This window comes from Typopeltis vanoorti, chromosome 1 (assembly GCF_054136105.1).
Source record: "Typopeltis vanoorti isolate ZY-2024b chromosome 1, IOZ_Tvanoo_1.0, whole genome shotgun sequence".
Classification (NCBI taxonomy): domain Eukaryota; kingdom Metazoa; phylum Arthropoda; class Arachnida; order Uropygi; family Thelyphonidae; genus Typopeltis; species Typopeltis vanoorti.
In genome coordinates, this window is record NC_143549.1 from 129,124,330 (window position 1) to 129,146,898 (window position 22,569).

General features: G+C 35.6%; 1 protein-coding gene across 4 annotated transcripts in view; it reads left to right on the plus strand.

Moving 5' to 3' along the window:
• The window catches only part of LOC150110420 (eukaryotic translation initiation factor 4B-like), a 277,691-nt gene that overhangs the window by 178,710 nt on the left and 76,412 nt on the right, over positions 1-22,569 (plus strand). For 3 of the 4 annotated variants that reach the window (XR_016548405.1, XM_090393633.1, XM_090393653.1), the window contains exon 8: positions 633-824. The exons of the other annotated variant lie outside the window; for it this stretch is intronic. Coding sequence is in view for 2 of the 3 variants with exons in the window: in XM_090393633.1 (XP_090249759.1) it covers positions 633-824 (192 nt within the window). In the remaining variant the exon portion in view is untranslated. The remainder of the gene's footprint in view (positions 1-632; positions 825-22,569) is intronic. 4 annotated transcript variants of the gene reach the window in all.

Genomic DNA, 22,569 nt, shown 5'->3' on the forward strand with positions numbered 1-22,569 from the left:
GCAGCCAGTAAATTGGTTCTTTTCTACCCAATCACCTCTTAGGGAAGTGAGCATCCAAAGTTTATGCACAACATTTCCAGAATGCAGAGGCACAATCTAGATGAGAAATGGTATCTGGTGATAAATGATACTAAGAATGACATAACAACATATGCAGAAATAATTTTTGTATAAGGCTATTCTGTTGTTGATAGTTTCATGAATGTTTATGAATAATTATCAACTTACCTGAACTTAACTTGGCCCCTGTTCAATATAATGTACTATACATGTATAATATCACTATTCTTAAAGTATAAATAATAAATCTCTCAGGTAAACTGCGAAAATTATAACCAAGATATTTGGTTTCTGTTAGTTTTTAAAACTTTTCTTGTGAAGCAACTCTGCCAGGCTCTTGACTAATCTCCTCTTCAAGTAGAGATTGATGAATCATTCGAGATCAAAAGTTGATAGATGAAGATGATGATAATAATCTCCCCTAAATTAGGTTATAAGACTAGCTGTACATTAATTACCTGATAATTAAAATACTCAGGAAGTTTGAGTCTTTAAAATATTTAAATAATGTGTAAATATTAACAGTATTATTATTGTGTTATTGATAAAATGTATATTAAACATTTCATTAGGATATGACAGAGGTGGTCGAAGTGGAGGAGGTAAAAGAGATTTTGGGAGTGGATTTAAGGATGGTTTTGATAAATGGAGAGATGATAGAGAAAAGACTAGCTATGATAGGAGAGATAATTATGATAAAAGAAATAACTATGAACAAAGGGATTTGTATGAAAGGAAAGATGATAGAGAAATTCTAGAAAGAGGTAATAACCTTTCTCTGTTGTCAAGCATATAACTAAATTTATTTCTTTTCATTGAATTTGTTCTTATTTGCATTATTCTTGTTACTATTCATAGTTGAGGATCATATTGTAGTACGGTACTGTATATTCTTGGTGATATATCTTGAAGAAGGAATCCTAAAGATTATTGTTGGAACAAAGGCTATGGTGAGTGAGATTTTGAAGGTTAGAAATGAGAGAGAATATGTATGGAATACTCCTGGCTTTGGGATTACATTGCATAACACAGATGAATGTAAGGAGATGCAAGAATGATTAAAATGATTAAAAGTGTTAATTTGAATTAATAGAAAGTGATAGTGGGAATGATGTGTGATGAGAAGATACTGGTGAATATAATATCTAAAAAAAGATACATTACACTAAACTTCATTATTTTTCATAGGTACTTTTAAACAAGAAATGGATTTTAAAATGAGAGGGCTGAAGCATATTAATTTTAAGATTTTAGTATTTACATTTAAAATAGGGGTGATTAAGGGTCAAAGCTATATAACTGAGAGGAGACCTCCACATAGCCTTTAAAGCAATGTGGAGAACTGACCAGGGCTTCTGACCTAAAGTCCATTCCTCACCTTCTCGTGGTGCACCCTGTTGGGTGTCTACTTGGATACTGAATGAACAAGGATGGGCTGGCAATTTGGGATTTAGCCGACCAAATTGTATTCTTATTGGTTAAACCAAAATAAAAAATGATGTTATGACATGACAAAATTTCATGCCGGGTGGGGCGTTGCCCGGTTAAACAAGGCCCCCATTGTTTTCGCCAGGGAACCAGGGCGAACAGTGAAAAGTCAGCTACTGGAACAAATCTGAAAGCACACCCAACTCAACATCACTAGAGTTAAAGATCGGTACTATCGACATGAGAAGTCTGAATGGCAAAGAAATGGAGCTAGCTGAGGAATTAGATAAGTACCAGATCGACATAATAGAGGTGACTGAAACAAAAAAGACAAAAACTGGTGAGATCTTTCTGAGCAATAAATACAAAATGTTATATTCAGGCAATGACAATCAAGGAAAAGAAGGGGTAGTCATAGTATTCAACACTAAATACGAGGCTAATCTTGAATGGCAGGCAGTCTCAAGTAGAGTGATGTGGGCAAATATCAGAATGGGGAACTGGACAATAAGACTTATTTGTGCCTATGGCCCCACAGAAGGCCCTACTGAGGTAGAAGTGGATGAATTTTTTGAGGTTCTAGAGAAAGCTACTGACACAATGAAAAAGGAAACGTTGGTCCTTCTTGGGAATCTGAATAGCAGAATAGGAAGTGTTTGTCAGACACACAAAAATATTTTGAGAAAATTTGGAGAAAAGTGCAAAGCTAATAATAATGGCAAATACCTGTTGGATTTCTGCTCAAGACATGGACTGGTTATTACTAACACCATGTTCCAACATAAAAATGTGCACAAATTCACATGGAGAGAAGACGCAAGGAATAAGAAAAGTCATTGACTATGTTATTGTTGGTAGTGATGTTTTCTTCCTGGTGCAGGACACCAGAGTGTACAGAGGATTTGAAATTGGAAGCGATCACTATTTAGTCTTGAGCAGGATAAAATTGAATTTCATATTGAAAAGAATGACATGTAAGAAAGTTTTAAAGCGAATAAAAGTTGAGCAGCTCTCAGATGTGAACTGTAGACTAAAATACACAAAGATTATTGGGAAAAAAAAAATGAAAGAGTTTGAGAACAAGAATCATACCTTGGAGATTCAATGGCAAACCTTTAAAAAAACCCTGATTGATTCAGCCAGAGAGGCATGTGGTGAGGCTGTCTGCAAGGATAGAAAAATCAGAATTCCATGGTGGACACAGGAAGTTAAAGAGGCAGTGAAGGAAAAGAAGAAAGCATATCAAAATTTCCTGGCAAATAAGTCAGCTTGTGCTCTTAGGGAATACAGAGACAAATATAAGAAAGCTAAACAAAAGTCATGACAATAAATAATTCTTAATAAATATCAAGAAGGCGGCAAAATATTCTGGAGGTTGTTGAAGAAGCTTAGAAATGGAGGAAAGAGCGCTGTAAAAACAGTTAGAGATGATAAAGGTGACATGAAAATGGGAGAAAAAGATATCCTTGAAGTATGGAGTAATTACTTTGAGAAATTGCTAAATGAAACAAGCAGTGATAGCACAGTGGTAAAAAACACTCAACAGGCATACAGTCAGGAATACATATCCATTCTTGAAGTTAAAAAAAAAGCCATCAAAGCCTTGAAATGTGGAAAGACAGCAGGAGTAGATGATATTCATCCAGAAAAAGTATGGTGGTATAAAATTCTTACAGTGACTGCACTGAATAGTTCAGAAGGCCTGAACAGAGGGACGAATTCCCCATGATTGGAGTAGAGCTCTCATAGTACTCATATATAAAAAGGGAAATAAAACTGAATGAGAATTACAAATGTATTTCCCTACTAAGTGTTCCTGGCAAGATCTGTGCAAGTATACTTGAGAAACGATTGAGAATTGTGGAAGAACAAGCTGGATTCAGGCCAAATAGAGGCTGTCAGGATCAGATCTTCATTTTACGACAAATAGTCGAGAAAGCATGGGAATATAACAAAGATCTGTATTTAAGTTTTGTCGATTTGGAAAAGGCATATGACAAGGTGCCAAGAGAGATGCTATTCAATATGCTACAGTTATGTGGTGTCAATGGGGTATTATATCAAGCAATGCTTAGTCTTTATTTGAGTTGTACGTCAGCAGTTAGAATTGAAGGAAGTACAGGAAGATGGTTTAATGTTAAACCTGGTGTGGGACAAGGATGTACATTATCGCCTCTGTTATTCAATATCTATTGTGGATCACATTATGAAGGAAAGTGGTATTGAACGTGATATCAAAATTGGAGATGTTAATGTCAGCTCTTTGCTTTATGCGGATGATGTTATACTTCTAAATAAATCCGCTACAAGTCTGCAAGATTCTCTGACTAAATAGAATAGCTGTTGTAATAGATATGGTATGAAGGTCAGCAATAAAAAGACAAAAACAACGAAAATAGGCAGAATCATTGAAAATGTCAACTGTGTTATGAATGGAGAACCTGTGGAACAAGTAAAACATTTCAGCTACTTAGGCACGATTTTTACTGAAGATGGTAAATTAAATATGGAAATAGACATCAGAATGAACAAAGCTGGTATGGTAGGAAGTCAATTGAATAAATTCATATGAAATAAGAGAGAAATTAGTCGGAACACTAAATTAACTGTATACAAGACAGTGTTCAAACTAGTTTTAACTTATGGATCTGAGAGCTCGGTCAGAAGTAAAACACTTTACCAAAGACTAGAGACTGCAGATATGAGAGTCCTGAAAAAGATTAACGCCATGAACAGATGGCCAAAATGGCAATATCATATTAAAAATGAGGATATTAGTTAAAAACTTGGCATTGTCAGCATCCAGGAATGCGTTAGTAGAGCTAATCTCAGGTGGTAATGGTCAGTTGAACAGAATGGGCGAGGAAAGATTAACAAAACAAGTGGTCTCTACCAGGTTAGCAGCAAAACGACCCAGAGGAAGACCAAGATATAGGTGGATTGATACGGTACAAAGTGCCTTAGATGAAAGAAATTTGAGATCTGATAATGTTGGAGTCTTGACAAATAACAGACTGATTTGGAGGAAAATTTTAGATAGGAAGTTAGTAATGATATAAATTTTTCATGTAATACTATCATATCCTGTACACCCCTTGAGGGTACATGTCAGGAATTTGATGATGATGATGATGATGACATTTGAAATACACTGTATTACTCTATTGATTCACACTTAGAATGATTTTTATTGCTTTTCTTGCAATATTTCAAGTGTTATAGCTGAGCAATAATTATGTTTATTACTGCTAATTAGCAGCAATTATGTGATTAATGCAGGGGTGTGCTGGTACCCCAGTTTGAACTAAAAACTTTTGTAAGTTATAACGCTGTCCATTTAGTATTTGGCCTTTCTGTAATCTTACCAAGTACATGTTAACAGGACTAACATTTTCTAAAATATTAGCATTTGATAGTAAACTGGTGTCCAAAATCTAAGGATTACTATAATTTTACCTGTATATGAAAAAATTTTCATGACTACAGCCAAATGTAGGCATAAATTTATGCCAGAATACTAATAAATTATATTACACAAAAATGTGTTATAAATTTTGTACAAATTAAATTGCAGTGTGTTTTGGGCAAAAGTTACAAATTAAGGAATTAATATACACTGCTGGGGTGCTTAAGGGTCAATGCTGTATAACTGAGAGGAGACCTCCACATAGCCTTTAAAGCAATGTGGAGAACTGACCAGGGCTTCTGACCTAAAGTCCATTCCTCACCTTCTCGTGGTGCACCCTGTTGGGTGTCTACTTGGATACTGAACGAACGAGGATGGGCTGGCAATTTGGGATTTAGCCGACCAAATTGTATTCTTATTGGTTAAACCAAAATAAAAAATGATGTTACGACATGACAAAATTTCATGCCGGCTATGGCATCGCCCAGTTCAACAAGGCCCCCGTTGTTTTCACCAGGGAACCAGGGCGAACAGTGAAAAGTCAGCTACTGGAACAAATCTAAAAACAAACCCCAACTCAACATCACCAGAGTTAAAGATCAGTACTTCATCGCCCAGTTAAACAAGGTCCCCGTTGTTTTCGCCAGGGAACCAGGGCGAACAGTGAAAAGTCAGCTACTGGAACAAATCTAAAAACAAACCCCAACTCAACATCACCAGAGTTAAAGATCAGTACTTTCAACATAAGAAGCCTGAATGGCAAAGAAATGGAGCTAGCTGAGGAATTAGATAAGTACCAGATCGACATAATAGGAGTGACTGAAACAAAAAAGACAAAAACTGCTGAGATCTTTCTGAGCAATAAATACAAAATGTTATATTCAGGCAATGACAATCAAGGAAAAGAAGGGGTAGTCATAGTATTCAACACTAAATACGAGGCTAATCTTGAATGGCAGGCAGTCTCAAGTAGAGTGATGTGGGCAAATATGAGAATGGGGAACTGGACAATAAGACTTATTTGTGCCTATGGTCCCACAGAAGGTTCTAGCTTGGTAGAACCTTCTGTGGAGGAATTTTTTGAGGCTTTTGACACAATGAAAAAGGAGTTGTAAGTCAGTTAAAAGTTTATTCGAGTTGTAAGTCAGCAGTTAGAATTGATGGAAGTACAGGAGGATGGTTTAATATTAAATCTGGTGTGAGACAAGGATGTACATTATCTCCTCTGTTATTCATTATCTATATGGATCACATTATGAAGGAAAGTGGTATTAAACATGATATCAAAATTGGAGATGTTAATGTCTGCTGTTTGCTTTATGCGGATGATGTTATACGTCTAAATAAATCCACTACAAGTCTGCAAGATTCTCTGACTAAATTGAATAGCTGTTGTAATAGATATTAGTCGGAACACTAAATTAGCTGTATACAAGACAGTGTTCAAACCAGTTTTAACTTATGGATCTGAGAGCTGGGTCAGAAGTAAAACACTTGACCAAAGACTAGAGACCGCAGATATGAGAGTCCTGAGAAAGATTAGGGCCGCGAACAAATGGCATCAATGGCAATATCATATTAAAAACGAGGATATTAGGAAAGAACTTGACATTGTCAACATCCAGGAATGCATTAGCAGAGCTAATCTCAGGTGGTATGGTCACTTAAACAGAATGGGCGAAGAAAGATTAGCAAAACAAGTGTTCTCTGCCAGGTTTTGGCAGCAAAACGACCCAGAGGAAGACCAAGATATAGGTGGATTGATACGGTACAAAGTGCCTTAGACGATAGACATATAAGATCTGATAATGTTGGAGTCTTGACACGTAACAGACTGATTTGGAGGAAAATTGTAGATAGGAAGTTAGTAATGATGTAAATTTTTCATGTAGTACTATCATATCCTGTACACCCCTTGAGGGTACATGGCATGAATTCGATGATGATGTACAGTGCTTACAGTAAACTATGCAGAGACATTACAGTATGGAATATGCCCACCCTGAACTGCGATGCAGCTCTCACAACGTCGTATCATGTTTAGCACCAAATGATTCAGGAGCTCTTTAGGCAAACTGGCCCACTCCTCCTTCAGAGCAAGGATAAGGTTTTATTTGTTTTCTAGAGGGAGAATTTCAATTAGCAGTGCATTTCCTTATTGCATCCGAAATGTGTTCTATGGGATTGAGATCTGGCGAATGTGTTGGTCACTCATTTCAATTAATATCCTCGGTCTCTAGACGTATCTCCATTGCTTTTATGTATGATACAGTGCAGCACTGTCACCCATAAAAATGAATTCTTTGCCTACAGCACCACAGAACAATCGAACATGACTTTAAAGAACTTCATTGCAATCATTCACCATTTTTCCAGCACTTGTAGCTTGGTGCATGTATTAAGCATAATCCATCCCCACGCTATGATCCCAGCACTGCTGTATCTATCCCTTTTCAAGAAGATTCCAATCCTATTTCAATCCTTTTATCAAGTGAATCTCACAATGGTAAGCAGTATTACTTTCGCACCAGATCAGGTGTCATCTAGAATCACAGGAACGACTAAAATGACTTTTATCTATAAAGAGTACATTAGCCCATTGGTGTCTTGTCCGTTTTTTATGGATACAACACAACCAAAAACGTGCTCTATGATGAGCTGTCGATAAACTGACGCTTACATTCCGCTGTTATAATTGAAAATTTGTCTGTTCTCCATGTTAGAGTGAGGGCAGCCTCTTGGCAAATGTCTGAAACACATTCTATTGATTTGAAACTCTGCCAAAAGCCTGGATACAATGCTGTGTGAGATTCCGAACTCTCTGGCAATATCAGTAATTCTGTGGCCTTCTTTAAGCTTTCCAATAATTCTTCCCAGCGTGAAATCATCTAGCGATGTGTTTGAGACATTACAAGACATCCAAATTTGCAAGTTTATTCCTTCAAACCCAATTCACTTAGCTCAGCTTTTTGCCTTTTATCCTGTTGAGTGCTACCACATGTCCCTTTTACATGCAATTCAAAAATTTGAATGTGTACTCTCTTTCTACTTGAAATCATCAGTTATACAAATTGCCACAACCTGATATGTATCAATTTGTATCTGAATATGTAGTTATAATCCTCAGAAATAGTGTTCCTTCTTAGGTTTTGGACACCAGTGTACCTCTCATAAATGGGAGCTTTAATACTCTCCTGTATTCTTATAATATAAGTTACACTAGAAAAAAAAGTAATTTTTCAGCTGACTGTATAATGATAATAAACTTCATGTAATAATGGTACTATTATTGGGATGGCTAGGAGATGGTCGTTCTCTTTCCTTGAGGCTCAGAAGAAGCTTAATCAGGTAAGATTTAAATATTTTGCTATACCACCATTGTTCCTCTCTCCAAGTCATCATTCAAAACTTCAGTTTAGAAAACTTGCAATTACCAGAAATTCCTGTATCACCAGAACTCCTAGAACTGTAAGCAAGTGCAGAATTAATGATTACCAATTCTGAAATTCATTTGTGAAAAGAGCAGTAAATATCAATAACATAAACACTTGAAACCATATTTGATAGACATCTACTCTTAACCACAATAAACACCATTATAGCAAGAAAGAAGGAATGGTTGGCAAATCCCAAAATCAGTGAAAAGCCACTGAACAGGATTCTTGTTGAAACATCTCTTAAGCATTTGGAACAACTTCTTCTTTCAGCATCATTTGAGAAAATACCATTCATACTAATCTGCCCCCCCCATTACAAAATTCTGAACTTTTCTACAGAAGTAATATCAGAGTGGGACCTTCTCAACATTTCTGATAAGATCAAATGATAACTATAAGACAAATTCTCATACATAAGAATGGTATTCTAGTAGCAACCTGGAATATCATCCTTACATTTAACATCTCTAAACTCCCAAATGCAGTGAAAGCAGGGTATGTAAATTGTCTCAGTGGGCTCTATATAGAGCCTGACAGGAACCTAATAGAATATGAGAATAAAGATAGCAAGTGCAAAACACCTAGATACATACAGAGGATGATCGGTTAACGGACATAATCCATTCAAAGATGATGTTCGCTACCCGAATTGTTTGTTAACCGATCATCGATTTACTATAGATTTTTATGGGAATTTGATTAATTCGTTCTGGAGACCCCAAAAAAAAAAAATAATAATAATTATATAATTTCTTACTACGTTTATTTATAATAAAAATAATACATACATACACAGTCTTGCATTTTCATCAGTCATGTTTTTTTTTTTTTTCTTTTGCGGGGCGTTAAAGAATCTGTCCAATGTCAGTTGCTTTTCTCTCTTTTTCAGGATTTTTCGGAAGTGATTAATAGCATTGTCGTTGTAGAAATCCCCACCTATTGACCTCAACCTGGTTTGGGTGCCATTCTGACATCTGATGTTCTGACATCCTCCCACTTCTTCAAAAGATCTTTAATAGCAGATGTCAGCATCTGCTCTTTCGTCTTCCTGTTTTTCAGAAGAAAACACATCTCGCTGAGTTTCTTGGTGTTCTTCACTCAAGAGTTCTTGGAGTTCTTCAGTCGTCAGATCATTTTCTTGTTCCATTATGAGCTCTTCAATGTCGTCTTCATTCACCTCCAATTCCAGATCTCTAGCAGTTTTCACAATTTCATCCATAATTTCAAGGACATCATCTCCGTCTCCCTGAATGCAGGATGGGCACAGCTTTCGCCAAGCAGAATTCAATTGTTGTTGAGTGACTTCTGACCACGCCTTTTGAATGAGCTGGATAGCTTCAAGAATATCAAATTTTTCTTTCCAAAACGTTTTTAATGTCATCGATGAGGAGAACTGGCATGCTTCAAAACACTGACGAAACAGCACTCGAGTGTACAATTTCTTGAAACCCGCAATAACCTCCTGATCGATTGGCTGGATCAATGAAGTGGTATTTAGAGGCAGAAAATGAACTGTCAGCTCAGCCAGGTAATTATCTAAGTCAGATAAACTTGCAGCAAATTATCTTCAAAGTATTTTGGGTGTCCTGGTGCATTGTCCAATAGAAACAGTGCTTTCAATGGCAATTCATTGGTCTGAAGGTTGCCTGATGCTTGGGGGCACAAACTTGAAATAGCCATTCTTTGAAAAGAACCTGTATGACCCATGCCCTTTCATCGATCTCCACATCACTGGCAGTCTTTCTTTAATTATGGAATTCTTGTTGAATGCTCTAGGGTTCTCAGAGTGATAGACAAGAAGCAGTTTAAGCTTCATATCACCACTAGCATTAGCTCCCAAAAGTAACGTCAATTGGTCTTTCATGGGTTTATGCCCAGGAATATTTTTCTCATCTTTCATGATGTAGGTACATTTTGGCATGCGCTTCCAAAATAAACCAGTTTCATCACAATTGAAAATTTAATTTTGTGGACAATATCCTTCTTTTTTAATCAATTCTTGAAATTTGAGACAGAACTTCTCAGCTTCTTTATCTATACTAGCAGACTCACTGTGTATTACCACATGTTTAATGCCAGATCTCCTTCTAAACTTTGCAAACCATCCAGTGGTAGCCTTGAATTCTATCTCCTCATGTGATGAATGTGAAGTTTGTTTCTTCATTTCTTCAAAAATTTCTCTAGCCTTCTCTTGAATGATAGTCATACTAGTTACATCTCTTTTCATTTCCCTTTCTTTTATCCAAACTAAAAGCAATCTCTCTTCATGGATGGCACATCTTTGTTTCTCAGATGTGATTTTTGTTACTCCTTTAGCTGCTTGAGTCTTCTTGATTATATCTTTCTTAGCTAAGATTGTGCCTACTGTAGACCTATTCAAGCCATACTGCCTAGCAACATCAGACATCTTCTGCCCACTCTCTACCTTGGCTAATATCTCTTGCTTGGTTTCTGTGGTGAGCACAGTTCTTGACACTCCACTCTTTTTAGACCCCATAATATTATCAGTTTTTTTTTAATTAAAAAGTTCAGAAAAGCACTTACAAAAATTCAGAGAACAGAAATCAACTAGTGCACAAAAAGGTTATGTATACAACTGTCAAAGTCTTGTTCCAGAAACCGTTCATTGATGGCAGTAAAAATACAGTTCTACAAATCTTACACATAGCATCACTTCGTGTGTTCGATTTGCAGTCAGCAAACACGAACATGTGTTTATTGTCCGAACATAAAAATCTTTCGCAAAAGTGTTCATTGTCCGATCTGTTCGTTAACCGATCACCCACTGTACTACGTGCAAGGGAGAACACCAGTCTATTTTCAAACATGCTACAGGTCAAAGGATGAAAAGAAGATTAAAAAGATCAAGATCAAGTAGAACGTGTTTTATTATGAGGCAAAGAGAAAGTTTAACACTACACAACAACATCTAGTCGAAAATCCCCATGCTGAAAAGGCAATCATAAAGAAAATGTTTAAAGGGAATATTAACATATACGAGGAGATACCAAAAATAACCAGAATTTTTTTTTTTTTTTTTTTTCAATTATTAACATTTATAATATTATATTCTAGTTTCCTTCAAAGTACTCTCCATGTGAGTCAATGCACTTGTCCCAGCGTTTTTTTCTGCTGCTGGAAATAATTCTGGAACTGTTCAACTGGAATACTCTTTATGGACTCCAGCGACTTTTCTTTCACTTCATTCACATCAACGAATCACTGCCCTTTCATAGTTTTCTTTATCCATGGGAATAATAAAAAAAAAAGTCACATGGAGAGAGAGAGAGAGAGAGATCGGGTAAGTAGGGAGGGTGAGGAACAACCACCATGTTGTTTTTCATCAAGAACTGTTGAAACAGACAAGGCCTTATGGGATGGGGCATTGTCATGGTGCAGCAACCATCTCCGCTACTCCACATTTCTGGCTGTTTTCGTCACACACTATCACATATTCTTCTCAAAAATTAAGATAAAAATGTTGGTTCACTGTCTGCCCAGGAGGAACAATTCCATTCACATCCAAAATACAAATCGGCATTTTCTTGATGTTTGATTGAGCTTGACGTGCCTTCTTGGGTCTCAGTGAATTTGCACCAAGACCCAAGAAGTTTTGGACAAGAAAGTTCAGAACTTTCTTGTCCAGAAAAGTGGCCATTAAGAACTTGCTCCCTCAAATTGCAGCAAACATTCACATGATTTGTGTGTATTTTACATAAACACACACAAAGACCTGCATTTTACATAAAGCATCATTCTTCCTTAACGGCTTGCTGAAGCATAACAATAGTTTCAGCTGCAGTTTTATCAAAAAAAAAAAAAAAAAATTCATGCACACTCTGTTCCTTGTGGTCAGCCATCACAAAAATGCCAAACTTGCTTGTAAGTATTAACAAATAAGCACCCAGAACAACAAGCCAGTTCACATAGCGCCACTTGCCAGACTAGTGCAGAAAACTGCATACTCATGATGCCTAGCAGCATCATCATCCCTAACTAGAAAATGCACATATGCCAAGTTCAGATTCTGGTTATTTTTGGGTACATCCCTCCCCCCTCGTTTGTCTGTCCCACATTTTCACAATCACATCATTCCTGAGCAGTATGATTTGCTGCTTACATTCTCCTTAGAGTGAATTAGAGTTTTAAAAAAAGAAAAAGAAGAATATTGTATCGTTCCTGAATATACACACAAAAAAAGGATTTTAGTACATCTGAATCCACTCATTCAAGCAGTAAAGCAGTATGCACTACAAAGAATAAGAGACTCCTTCAGATTCATTAACAAATGGGAGTAGATACTTCTATTCTGCTTTCTTCTTTTTCGTCTTCTATAACTTTCTGAGCTTCTAGTTCTATAAGGTTTTCATTGCTCCTCTTCATACCATCTGCCAACTTCTCTACATCTTCATTATCAATCTTCACCTCCAACTCTAGTGGCACTACTTGTCACTAACCTCTTTTATAGCTCTATCAAATTGTGTGTATGTATTTACATATATTTTCAGCATCTTCTTCAAAACACACTATTTATACACCTTCCTGTCACCTCACTACATGTTGCATCTACATTCTTTGTATAACACAAAATATTATATTCCTTCCAAAAGTCTCTGAGGGTTTTCTCACTCTCTCAGTAGCAGATATAGCCTCTGAAAATTATTTCTTAGGTAGTCAATTTTGAATGCAGAAATAACACCCTTGTCCATAGGTTGCAGGAATGATATGGTATTCAGAAAGGTGTTAATAGGATGACTGATGTAGTACAAGTGGTCATGAGTTGAAGACTGGCTGTGTTTTAAAACACTGTGAAGATCATGCATTGTTCTAAACCTCTATCATCCACAAGGACAAGATAAAGAATGGATCTGCCCTTGAAGGAGTTGCTATCCTTGTGGACAACCATACCTATTTCCAGTGAGTTCACTCAGTATTGACATAGAGGCAGTTGCCACTTACTTTCCAGTTCGATCTCTTATTACAATATGCTATTCCACCCAGATATTTCCTAGAATGGCCTTATGTTTGTTTGCTATCCCTATAGTCTTAATGTGGAATTTAAATGACCAAAGTAATCTGTGAAGTAGTGTACTCACCAACATCAGAGGAAAAGTTGTGGAGTGCATGCTCAACAACAATAACCTATCTTTCCTAAAAATTGTAACACTTTCTTCCACATGTTGAAAGTTTTTCCACTTGGTTATATTATAAATTATGTCTGTAAGGATATGTACATTGTGGATACTGAGGCAATTGATGTGAAGTCATTAGCCTCTATATATAAGTTGCCTTGTCATGAAGTTAATTCATGCGAAACTTTCTTTGCTTACACTTGAATAAAGGATGAAAACAAGAGTGTAATTTCTTGGCATCTTTAATTTATACTTCTTCCACATGCCTACCCAAACATTCATTGTTATTATCGTCATCATTAATTTCCTGATATGTACCCCCCCCCCACAAAGGATGTTCAAGTTACTATATGATTTAAGTTCATTCACATTATTATTAATCTCCAAGTGACAATTTTCCTCCAAATCAGTTTATTACTTGTGAGAACTAGCATTTTGTGCTGCTTCTTCTGACTGAATCAAACATTGGTGTTAGTCTTGGTCTCTTTCTTCACCCATTCTATCTAAGTGTCCATGCCACTTAGATGAGCTCTGCTGACACATTCTTGAATGTTAATAATGCTAACTTCCTTTCTACTGTCTTCATTTTTAATATGATTCTGCCATTGATGTTATCAGTTCATTTCTTTAATTTTTCTCAGAACTCTCATAGCTGTGGTCTGGTCTTTGATCAAGTGCCTTATTTCTAACCCAACTCTCAGATCCATAACTTAAAACTGGTTTGAACACTGTCTTATATACTACTAGTTTGGGGTTTTGGCTAATTTCTCTCTTATTCCATATAAATTTATTCATCTGGCTACTGACCATACCATCTTTGCTTATTCTGTTGTCTATTTCCAGATTTAACCAGCCATCTTCACTAAAAACCTGAATAGCTATAATATTTTACTTGTTCTATAGGAATTCCATTCAGAATGCAGCTGAAGTTTTCTGTGCTCCTGCCTATTTTCAGAGTTTTGATCTTTTTATTGCTGATTTTCATGCCAAATTTGTTACAGCTGTTATTCAATTTAGTTAGAGAATCTGAAGACTTGCATTGGATGTGTTTAGAACAACATCATTTGCATAAAATAAAGAGCTACATTTTACATCCTCAATTCTAATTTCAGGTCTAATGCCACTTTTTTTCATAATGTGATTCATATAGATGATGAATAAGAGTGGAAAAAATGTGCATCCTTGTTTTACCCCTGATTTTACATTAAACCATCTTCCTGTATTTCCTTCAATTCTAACTGCTGACTGACAGCTTAAATATAGACTATGTATTGCTCTGTATAATGTTCCATTCATGCCATATAATTGAAATTTTTGAGAAGCTTTTCTCTGGGTATCTTGCCCTATGCCTTTTCCAGATACAGATCCTTGTCATATCCCCACAATTTTTCAACTATTTGTCTTAAAGTAAAACTCTGGTCTTGACAACCTCTATTTGGTCTGAACCAGCTTGTTCTTCTTCAAGTTTCTCTTCCACAGTATTTCTCAACTTCTTGCATAAATCTTACCTGGAACACTTAGTAGAGAAATTCCTGTGTAATTCTCACATTCAACTTTATTCCATTGTTTTTATAGATGGGTGCTATTAGAGTTCTACTCCATTCATCAAGAATTTGATACCTTCTGATCTGGCACTGAATTATGCAGCCACTGCCAAACTTTTTGGTTTGGCAGTGGCTGCATACCTCCATGCTTAGCATTTCTGGTTGAGTATCATCTACTCCAGCTGCCTTTCCACATTTCAAGTTTTTGACAGCTTTTTCTACCTCCAGTATCGATATGTACTCCTCTTTGCGTTCCTTTCGAAAATTTTCTGATATGGTTCTATCACTGCTTAGTTCGTTTAACAGTCTTTCAAAGTAATTACTCATCTAGGATATCCTTATCTTCAGTTTTCATGTCACCTTTTTCATCTTTGATTCCTTTCACAGTACTCTTTTCTCCAATTCAAAGCTTTTTCAATAACCTCCAGAACAATTTTTCACCTTCCTGACATTTATTTTCCATACTCTTACCAAAGTCTTCCCATGACTTTTGTTTAGCTACTTTTACACATAGCGTAACTCTCTTACATTTTTCTCTATTCTTTTGTGACATCAGCTGACTAATTTGCCAGGAACTTTTGATATGTTTTGTTCTTTTCCAGGGCTGCTTCTTTAACTTCTTGTGTCCACCATAGTGTTCTTATTTTTCTAAGACAGACAACTTCACCACATCCCTCCTTAGCGCAATCAGTCAATGTCGGCTTCAGTTTGCCACTGGGACTCCAAGGTTTGATTCTTGTTTTCAAACTACTTTAAATTTTCTTCAATAATGTTTGTATAGTTGAGTCGACAATTTATCTGTCAAAACTGTTGAACTTTATTTTCTTAAAAAACTTTTTACATACTATTCTTTTCAGTATGATATCCATTTTTATCCTACTTAATGCTCACTTCCAATTTCAAATCCTCTGTACACTCTTGTGTCCTGAACCAGTGTGTTGATATCACTATCAATAATGACGTAGTTGATAAGGCTTTTCTTATTTCTTGTGTCTTCTCTCCATGTGAACTTGTGTGCATTTTTATGTTGAAACATGGTGTTAGTAATGACCAGTCTGTGTCTTGAGCAGAAGTCCAGTAAATACTTACCATTGTTATTAACTTTGCCATTTTCTCCAAATTTTCCCAAAATGTTCTTCTGTTCATGGTGGGATTCATTTTCCTACTCTGTTGTTGAGATCTCAAACAAGGACAACTTTTTCCATTTTCTTTATGGCAGCTGCCAGTTCTAGTGACTCAAGAAATTCTTCCACTTCTTTAGAAGAACTTTCGATACCATAGATACAAAGAAATTTTATTGTCCATTTCTCCATTTTGACTTTTGCTCCATTCATCTACTTGAAACTGCCTTCCAATCAAGAAATTTATCTTCATGTTTGATCTCGAATGCTATCACTATTCCTTCCTTTCCTTAATTATTGTTGCCTGAAAAATAACATCCTCTGCTTATTATTTAGTAAGATCTCACCTGTTTTTGTCTCAATAATGCCAATTGTGTCCGCATGGTACTTTTCCAATTCTGCTGAAAATTCAATTTCCTTTCAAATTGTACTCCTTGTAGTGGTGGTTCTTATGTTCAGTTCTTCTGATGTTAAGTTTATTCTTCTTCTTATATATGTTGAGTTGGAGTTTGTTTCAGTAGCTGACTTTTCACTGTTTGCCTTGGTTCCCTGATGAAAACAGCAGTGTCGACCTTTTTAACCATGTGATGCCCCAATCAGCATGAAATCTCATCATATACCATCTTATGCATATGCAGTTTAAACCAATAGTGAGTATAATTTGGTCAGCTAAGTCCCAAATTGCCAGCCCATCCTCATTTGTTCAGTACCCAGTAGATACCTACTAACAGGGCATACTGTGTGAAATTGAGGATTGTACATTACGTCAGAAGCCCCAATCGGTTCTCCGCATTCCTGAAAGGCAATGTGAATTAGCTTGTTATTCTTATTTATTAATAATTCTAGCATGGATGATTGTTTAGCAGAATTATGTAATTTCACTTAAAGTTGAATAATATAAGTTAGGTTTTATGAAAAATTAAGGCAGTGTGTATTTTATTTGTACAAATATTCAAGAAATACATACTAAATAGAAGAGAGTCCGTTTTTATAAATACAAAGTTATAACATGAAACCATTTACTCACTGCAGACTTTTAGTGTATACTTCTGCCTCTTTAATACTAAGGAATTAGTACTGTTTATTTTTAAAGAAATAAAATAAAATTTTAAGAGAAATCTAAAACATTTTGATTTCTTTAAAAATGTTAGTAAATATATTTCTGCACCTTTCAATTAATTTGTTCTACTTTTCCTTAAGAAACTACGATTGCAAAATTCTAACTGGTTTAATTTCTGTAGTTACTCGTTGTGTATGAACTGCTGATTAAGTCATTCAAGATGCATTAGTGTGAATGTTTAGAAATTTGTTAAACACAATCGAAGGATATCCATCACAATTAATTTAACTTGTGACATTATTCTAGTACCTTTCTTGTCAGCAGTAACATCTGAGTTGAAATTCACACGTTTCATATGATAAATGGTATTTGTGTGTGATATATAAATAAGGGAAAGTGAAATGTTCATTGCTAATAACTTTAAACATAAGGAATGAACTTCTCTAATTCTGTTTACACTTATTCACACACACACACATCTCTGAAAAACAACAATAAATATTAGTTTCAGAATAGCTTCAGTACAATACTCTGGATTAGAGATAGTTGTTAGAAGTTCTTCCACTTGGTTTAATCTTTTATCCAAGTGTAAGCAAACAAAGTTTGCACCTGAACTATTTTCAGGACTGGGGCAACTCGTATATAGAAGCTGATGACTTCACACCACTTGCCTTGGTATCCGATAATGCAAAGTACATATCCTTACTTACGGGTATGTATAATACTATGCATTATGGGAAAGGTCACTACCCAGACCAGTTTCAACCTTTATTGAGGTCTCAACAGTGGGAGCCAGACCCAGAGGTGATACCAACGTTGAAGTAATGCCGAAGTCATAATTTCTTATATGAGTTGTGACACCTTATTATTAAAATACTCTGGATTAGAGATAGTTGTTGGAAGTTCTTCCACTTGGTTATACTATACTTCTTTCCATACTATACTATACTTCCAACTTACAATACCATACTTCTATCTGTAATCCAGAGTATTTTAATAATAAGGTGTGACACCTTTTGGCTACTCATATAAGAAATTATGACTTCGGCATTAATTCAACCTTGGTATCACCTCTGGGTCTGGCTCCCACTGATGAGACCTTAATAAAGGTCGAAATCAGTCTGGGTAGTGACCCTTCCCATAATGCATAGCATTATACATACATATGGAAAGTAAAAAACATCTATAGGAGCAGTAATTTCTCTGATATCCACTCTCTTATATGGGCAGCCATATTACTATGGAAAATAGATCAACCTGAATGGAATATGTTCTCAGCTCTGGTAGAATTTCGTTTTGCAATAATTATATCATCTCTTTATTAATGAAGAAGCAATGAATCATATTAGAGTTTGTAATACAACTGCAACACCCAAAACATCAAGTCAGTTCCCACTTTTCCCTAAAACACTGGTGGAATTCAGATTGTACAGTAGCTAAGAAAGAAAGCCCAAAACAAGGGATGGCATATCTTTCACATATACCCTACTATACAAAACATTTGCTTTCAAATGCATTCATATCTGAGAACAATAAATTCACTGTCAGGGCCTGAAGGACTCCTGGATTCAATTCACATCTTCTGTTGCCAGATCATCAATCACCAATATTCCACTAACCTGTCTTTAAAAAAAAAAAAAATCAGCTAATGTCTTTTATTTTCTTGTAGGAAGTAGGCAAGGCCATTTTTTTGTCCTGTCTGACTTTTGGAGATCGAGTCGAACCCTTCTTTAATTTTGAAAAAAAATGGATGTATAATTGCACATTCAAAAGCAATTGCAGATATGTTTGGAGCAAACTTTTCCAAAAATTGGCAGCACCATAAGAGCAAACCAGAAAAACATCAAATTCTGTTCACTTCAAACAGTCTGTATGACAACAGGCCATTCAAGAAATAGGGAATGGGGGACCGAAATCTGCTTTGTGTCAATGACAACCAACTATTGTAGGATCAGCTGCTGTATTTATTCAACAGAATTCTCTGTGAGAATAATTTTCTGGGATCCAGACAAAAGGTAATTATTATTGCCTTTCTGAAGCCGAGTATATGCTATCCGGTTTCTCTGACTAGTCACTGGTGTACAATCTTGGAAAAATTTATTAACTCTCATCTTTCAAAGTTTCCTTGATTTCTAAGACACAATCTGATTTCTAGAAGCATCTATTAATTTTCTTTGATGTGGAAAAAGCATATGAGCAGCTTGGAGGAGGAGGTTTGGCATATATTGAAAAATATGCACAACTTTGGTCCCAGAGAAAACTTCCCTCTCTGTATTAAAAACTTCATATCTAAGATCTAAACTTGGAAGATTTCTTCCAAGTCAAAGAGAGAGAAATCGAACCCTCTCTTGATCCTTTCTCCAAGCCAAAGCAGTTCCACAAGGTTCTGTGTGAAGTGTTATACTATTGCTGTTAAAGTTAACATGATAACAGAACAACTTACTTCCAGCATTAATTAAGGCCGCCTCCGTCCATCCATCTGCGCGCATGCGTGTGTGTGTGTGTGTGTGTGTGTGTGTGTGTGTGTGTGTGTGTGTGTGTGTGTGTGTGTGTGTGTGTGTGTGTGTGTGTTGCAACATTAGGGTCATAGAAAGACAACTGCAGTAAGCCATTAACCGTCTATTGAACTGTCTGCTTTCAAAAGGATTCAGCTTTTTCTCGCAGAAAACTGCATGAATTGTTGCTGCAAACACAGCCTTCATCGTGACCCCATAACTAAGATTAGGACAAGCAATAATCCCATTTGTAACAGAACACGTTTCCTGGGACGCTGATACATTCAACAAAAAACTAGCAGGTCAGAGATGTCATTTGCGAGATAAGTGTCAAAGAAAGATAAACATTCTTCATATTCGAGCTTCCATCTCATGCGTTTAAGAAAGATGTTCATTTCTCCACCTATGCTGAGCACATATCAGATCAAGACTCAATTATTGGTATCTTCAATTAACACTAAAAAACAAAGGATAAGTAGTACTATTGATTTAAAGGCTGAATATTACAGGCTATCATCAGTGGCGACAATAGTTAATTACAAAGTAGAAAGTGAACGGTTGATTGATTTGAAAAAGTAAGAGTTGTGTAATGTTATGCATGAAACAATGCAATCTCATAATGGTGGAGATATTGCAATATTGATACTTCATTAATTATATTTAAAAAAATATCAATGTCTGATTAAAATAAGACTTCATTATATCTTAAATAGAGAGAGGCAGTTCTGATTTAAGTACAGATGATGAAGTAAGGCCTCAGCGCTTCCTTTAAACAAGCATTCAAATTTATACCAACACCAATGAAGTAAGCATGTTTCAAACCATAGAATGTTGTGGTCTCTATCTATTCTATGCTGTGCTTTAGGTATAAGTTTGAATGCTTATTTAAAGAAAGTCCTTATTTCACCATCTGAACTTAAAATCAGAATGACTGCTCTCTTTATCTAAGATATGGAAAAGTCTTGTTTAATCACATATCGATCATTTTTTTAATAGCTAATGAATTATCAATTTTGCATTATTTCCTCAGTTATATCATTGCATTATTTTATGTCTAACACCATGTGGCTCTTACTTTTTGAAATCAATCCATTGTTTGTGTTCTACTTTGTAATTAGCTATTGTCACCACTGATAATGGCCTGTATTTAGCCTGAATAATATAGTATTAAATAAATAGTATCACTTATCCCTTGTGTTTTTTCATGTTAATTGAAGAAACCTCTCATGCACAAGTATCTCTTAAACATCAATTATTGGCTTCGAGTCTATGCTTCTGCAAGAGAAGTGCACTTAATGCTGATCTGATCACCATCAGGCTATCAGAATTGCATCTGGGGCATTTTGAACATCACCTGTTCCCGGTCTTTACATCAAAGCAAATGAACTACCTTTGTCATTCTGACAGTCAGCAGCTTGTATTATATGCAACCAAAATAAAATCCCTGCAAGACCATCCCACATAGCTAATTATTTTTTGTGCACAGTGGAAAAATTTGTACAATACCTTTCAGACTGCTATATCCCTTTGGTTTGCAAATGAAAACATTACTACAAGCTATAAACATCAGGGTAGCCAATACTACGTGAGACTACTAAATGTTCTACCACCATGGCATATCTACATTCCATCATGCACCCTCTTCTCCTTCTGCAAATTAATGAAACCATTCTATCCCTTTCCCCATCTGTCTGCCAGCAGCTCTTTCAAACATGGAGCAGAATACTCTGATTTTGTACTTGTCTATACAGACAGTCTGAAATCAACTAAACATACTAAACTAAACAACTAAACATAATAGAGTCTAAAATCAATCTCTACTGGGGTCAGCAGCTCTCTTCCCACACACCATAATCTCTCTCTCTCTCTCTTTCTCTCTATTTCCAGATGAATATTAATTATACTTAATAATAATAGCTGAGCAAAGCCTAAACACATCTCAGAGACACTGACAATTATGCAACCGTTAAAAGTTTGCTGATATCATAATTTTCAAATGTAGGAAAATTAGGACCTGACATTTGGAAAATTTATCACTGCATTCAGGGAGACTGTTTTGGAGTATTACCGCAAACTTTTGGGTATTGCTCAACAAAGATAAATCTATGAATAATTTAATGTTCCGTCTGAAGAGAGCGATCCGCTTTAGAATGGCTGTTGTTTCAACAATTTAGGCATGGTCTTAGACACAATTTGAAAGAAACAGCATATGAGAAAAAAGTTAAAAAGCATGAACAATGTTATCAGCTTTTTTGTTAGGTAAAAGGAGTGAATGGAATGAAAATAAGTCTAAGAGACATATTTCATTCCACCCACATTAAACAGGTTAATAATTCTTTTCAGTGTATTGAAATCCATTCATCTGACAGAGTGATTACAGATAAAGGGTGAGAAGGACAATTGCAAACATTAAAATGTGCTAAGAAAAAGAAACAATCTAATGAAATTTCTAAAAATTTAGCTAAAGATGTTCCAGAACCTGAGTCCTAAGTAAAATCACATGATTTTGGAAAATTGGAGGAATTAAAAATATTTCTTAGTGAAGAAATAGAGGCAACAGAGACCAATTGTGAAATGAAAGGAAACTTCTGTTTAAGATGATATCTGATTTAACAATATCTAAGAATCCTCTTGCACATAATTAATCATTATCTTACAAATCTAATGTTCCTGACAAGAAAATAAAACATCTCAAAAGAGACATGTTTCAGATGTTATAGACTTAGTCATTTTACTAATGACTGTTGTGTTAGGAATAAATTTTGTTATCAATATAAGAAATCTGAGAGTAAAGGAAAATTTAGAAATAATCATGACTCTAATATCATATTTGCAAAAAAAGAAATGTCTAGCATCATTAGACATTCTTCTTCTTTAAGTGCCATC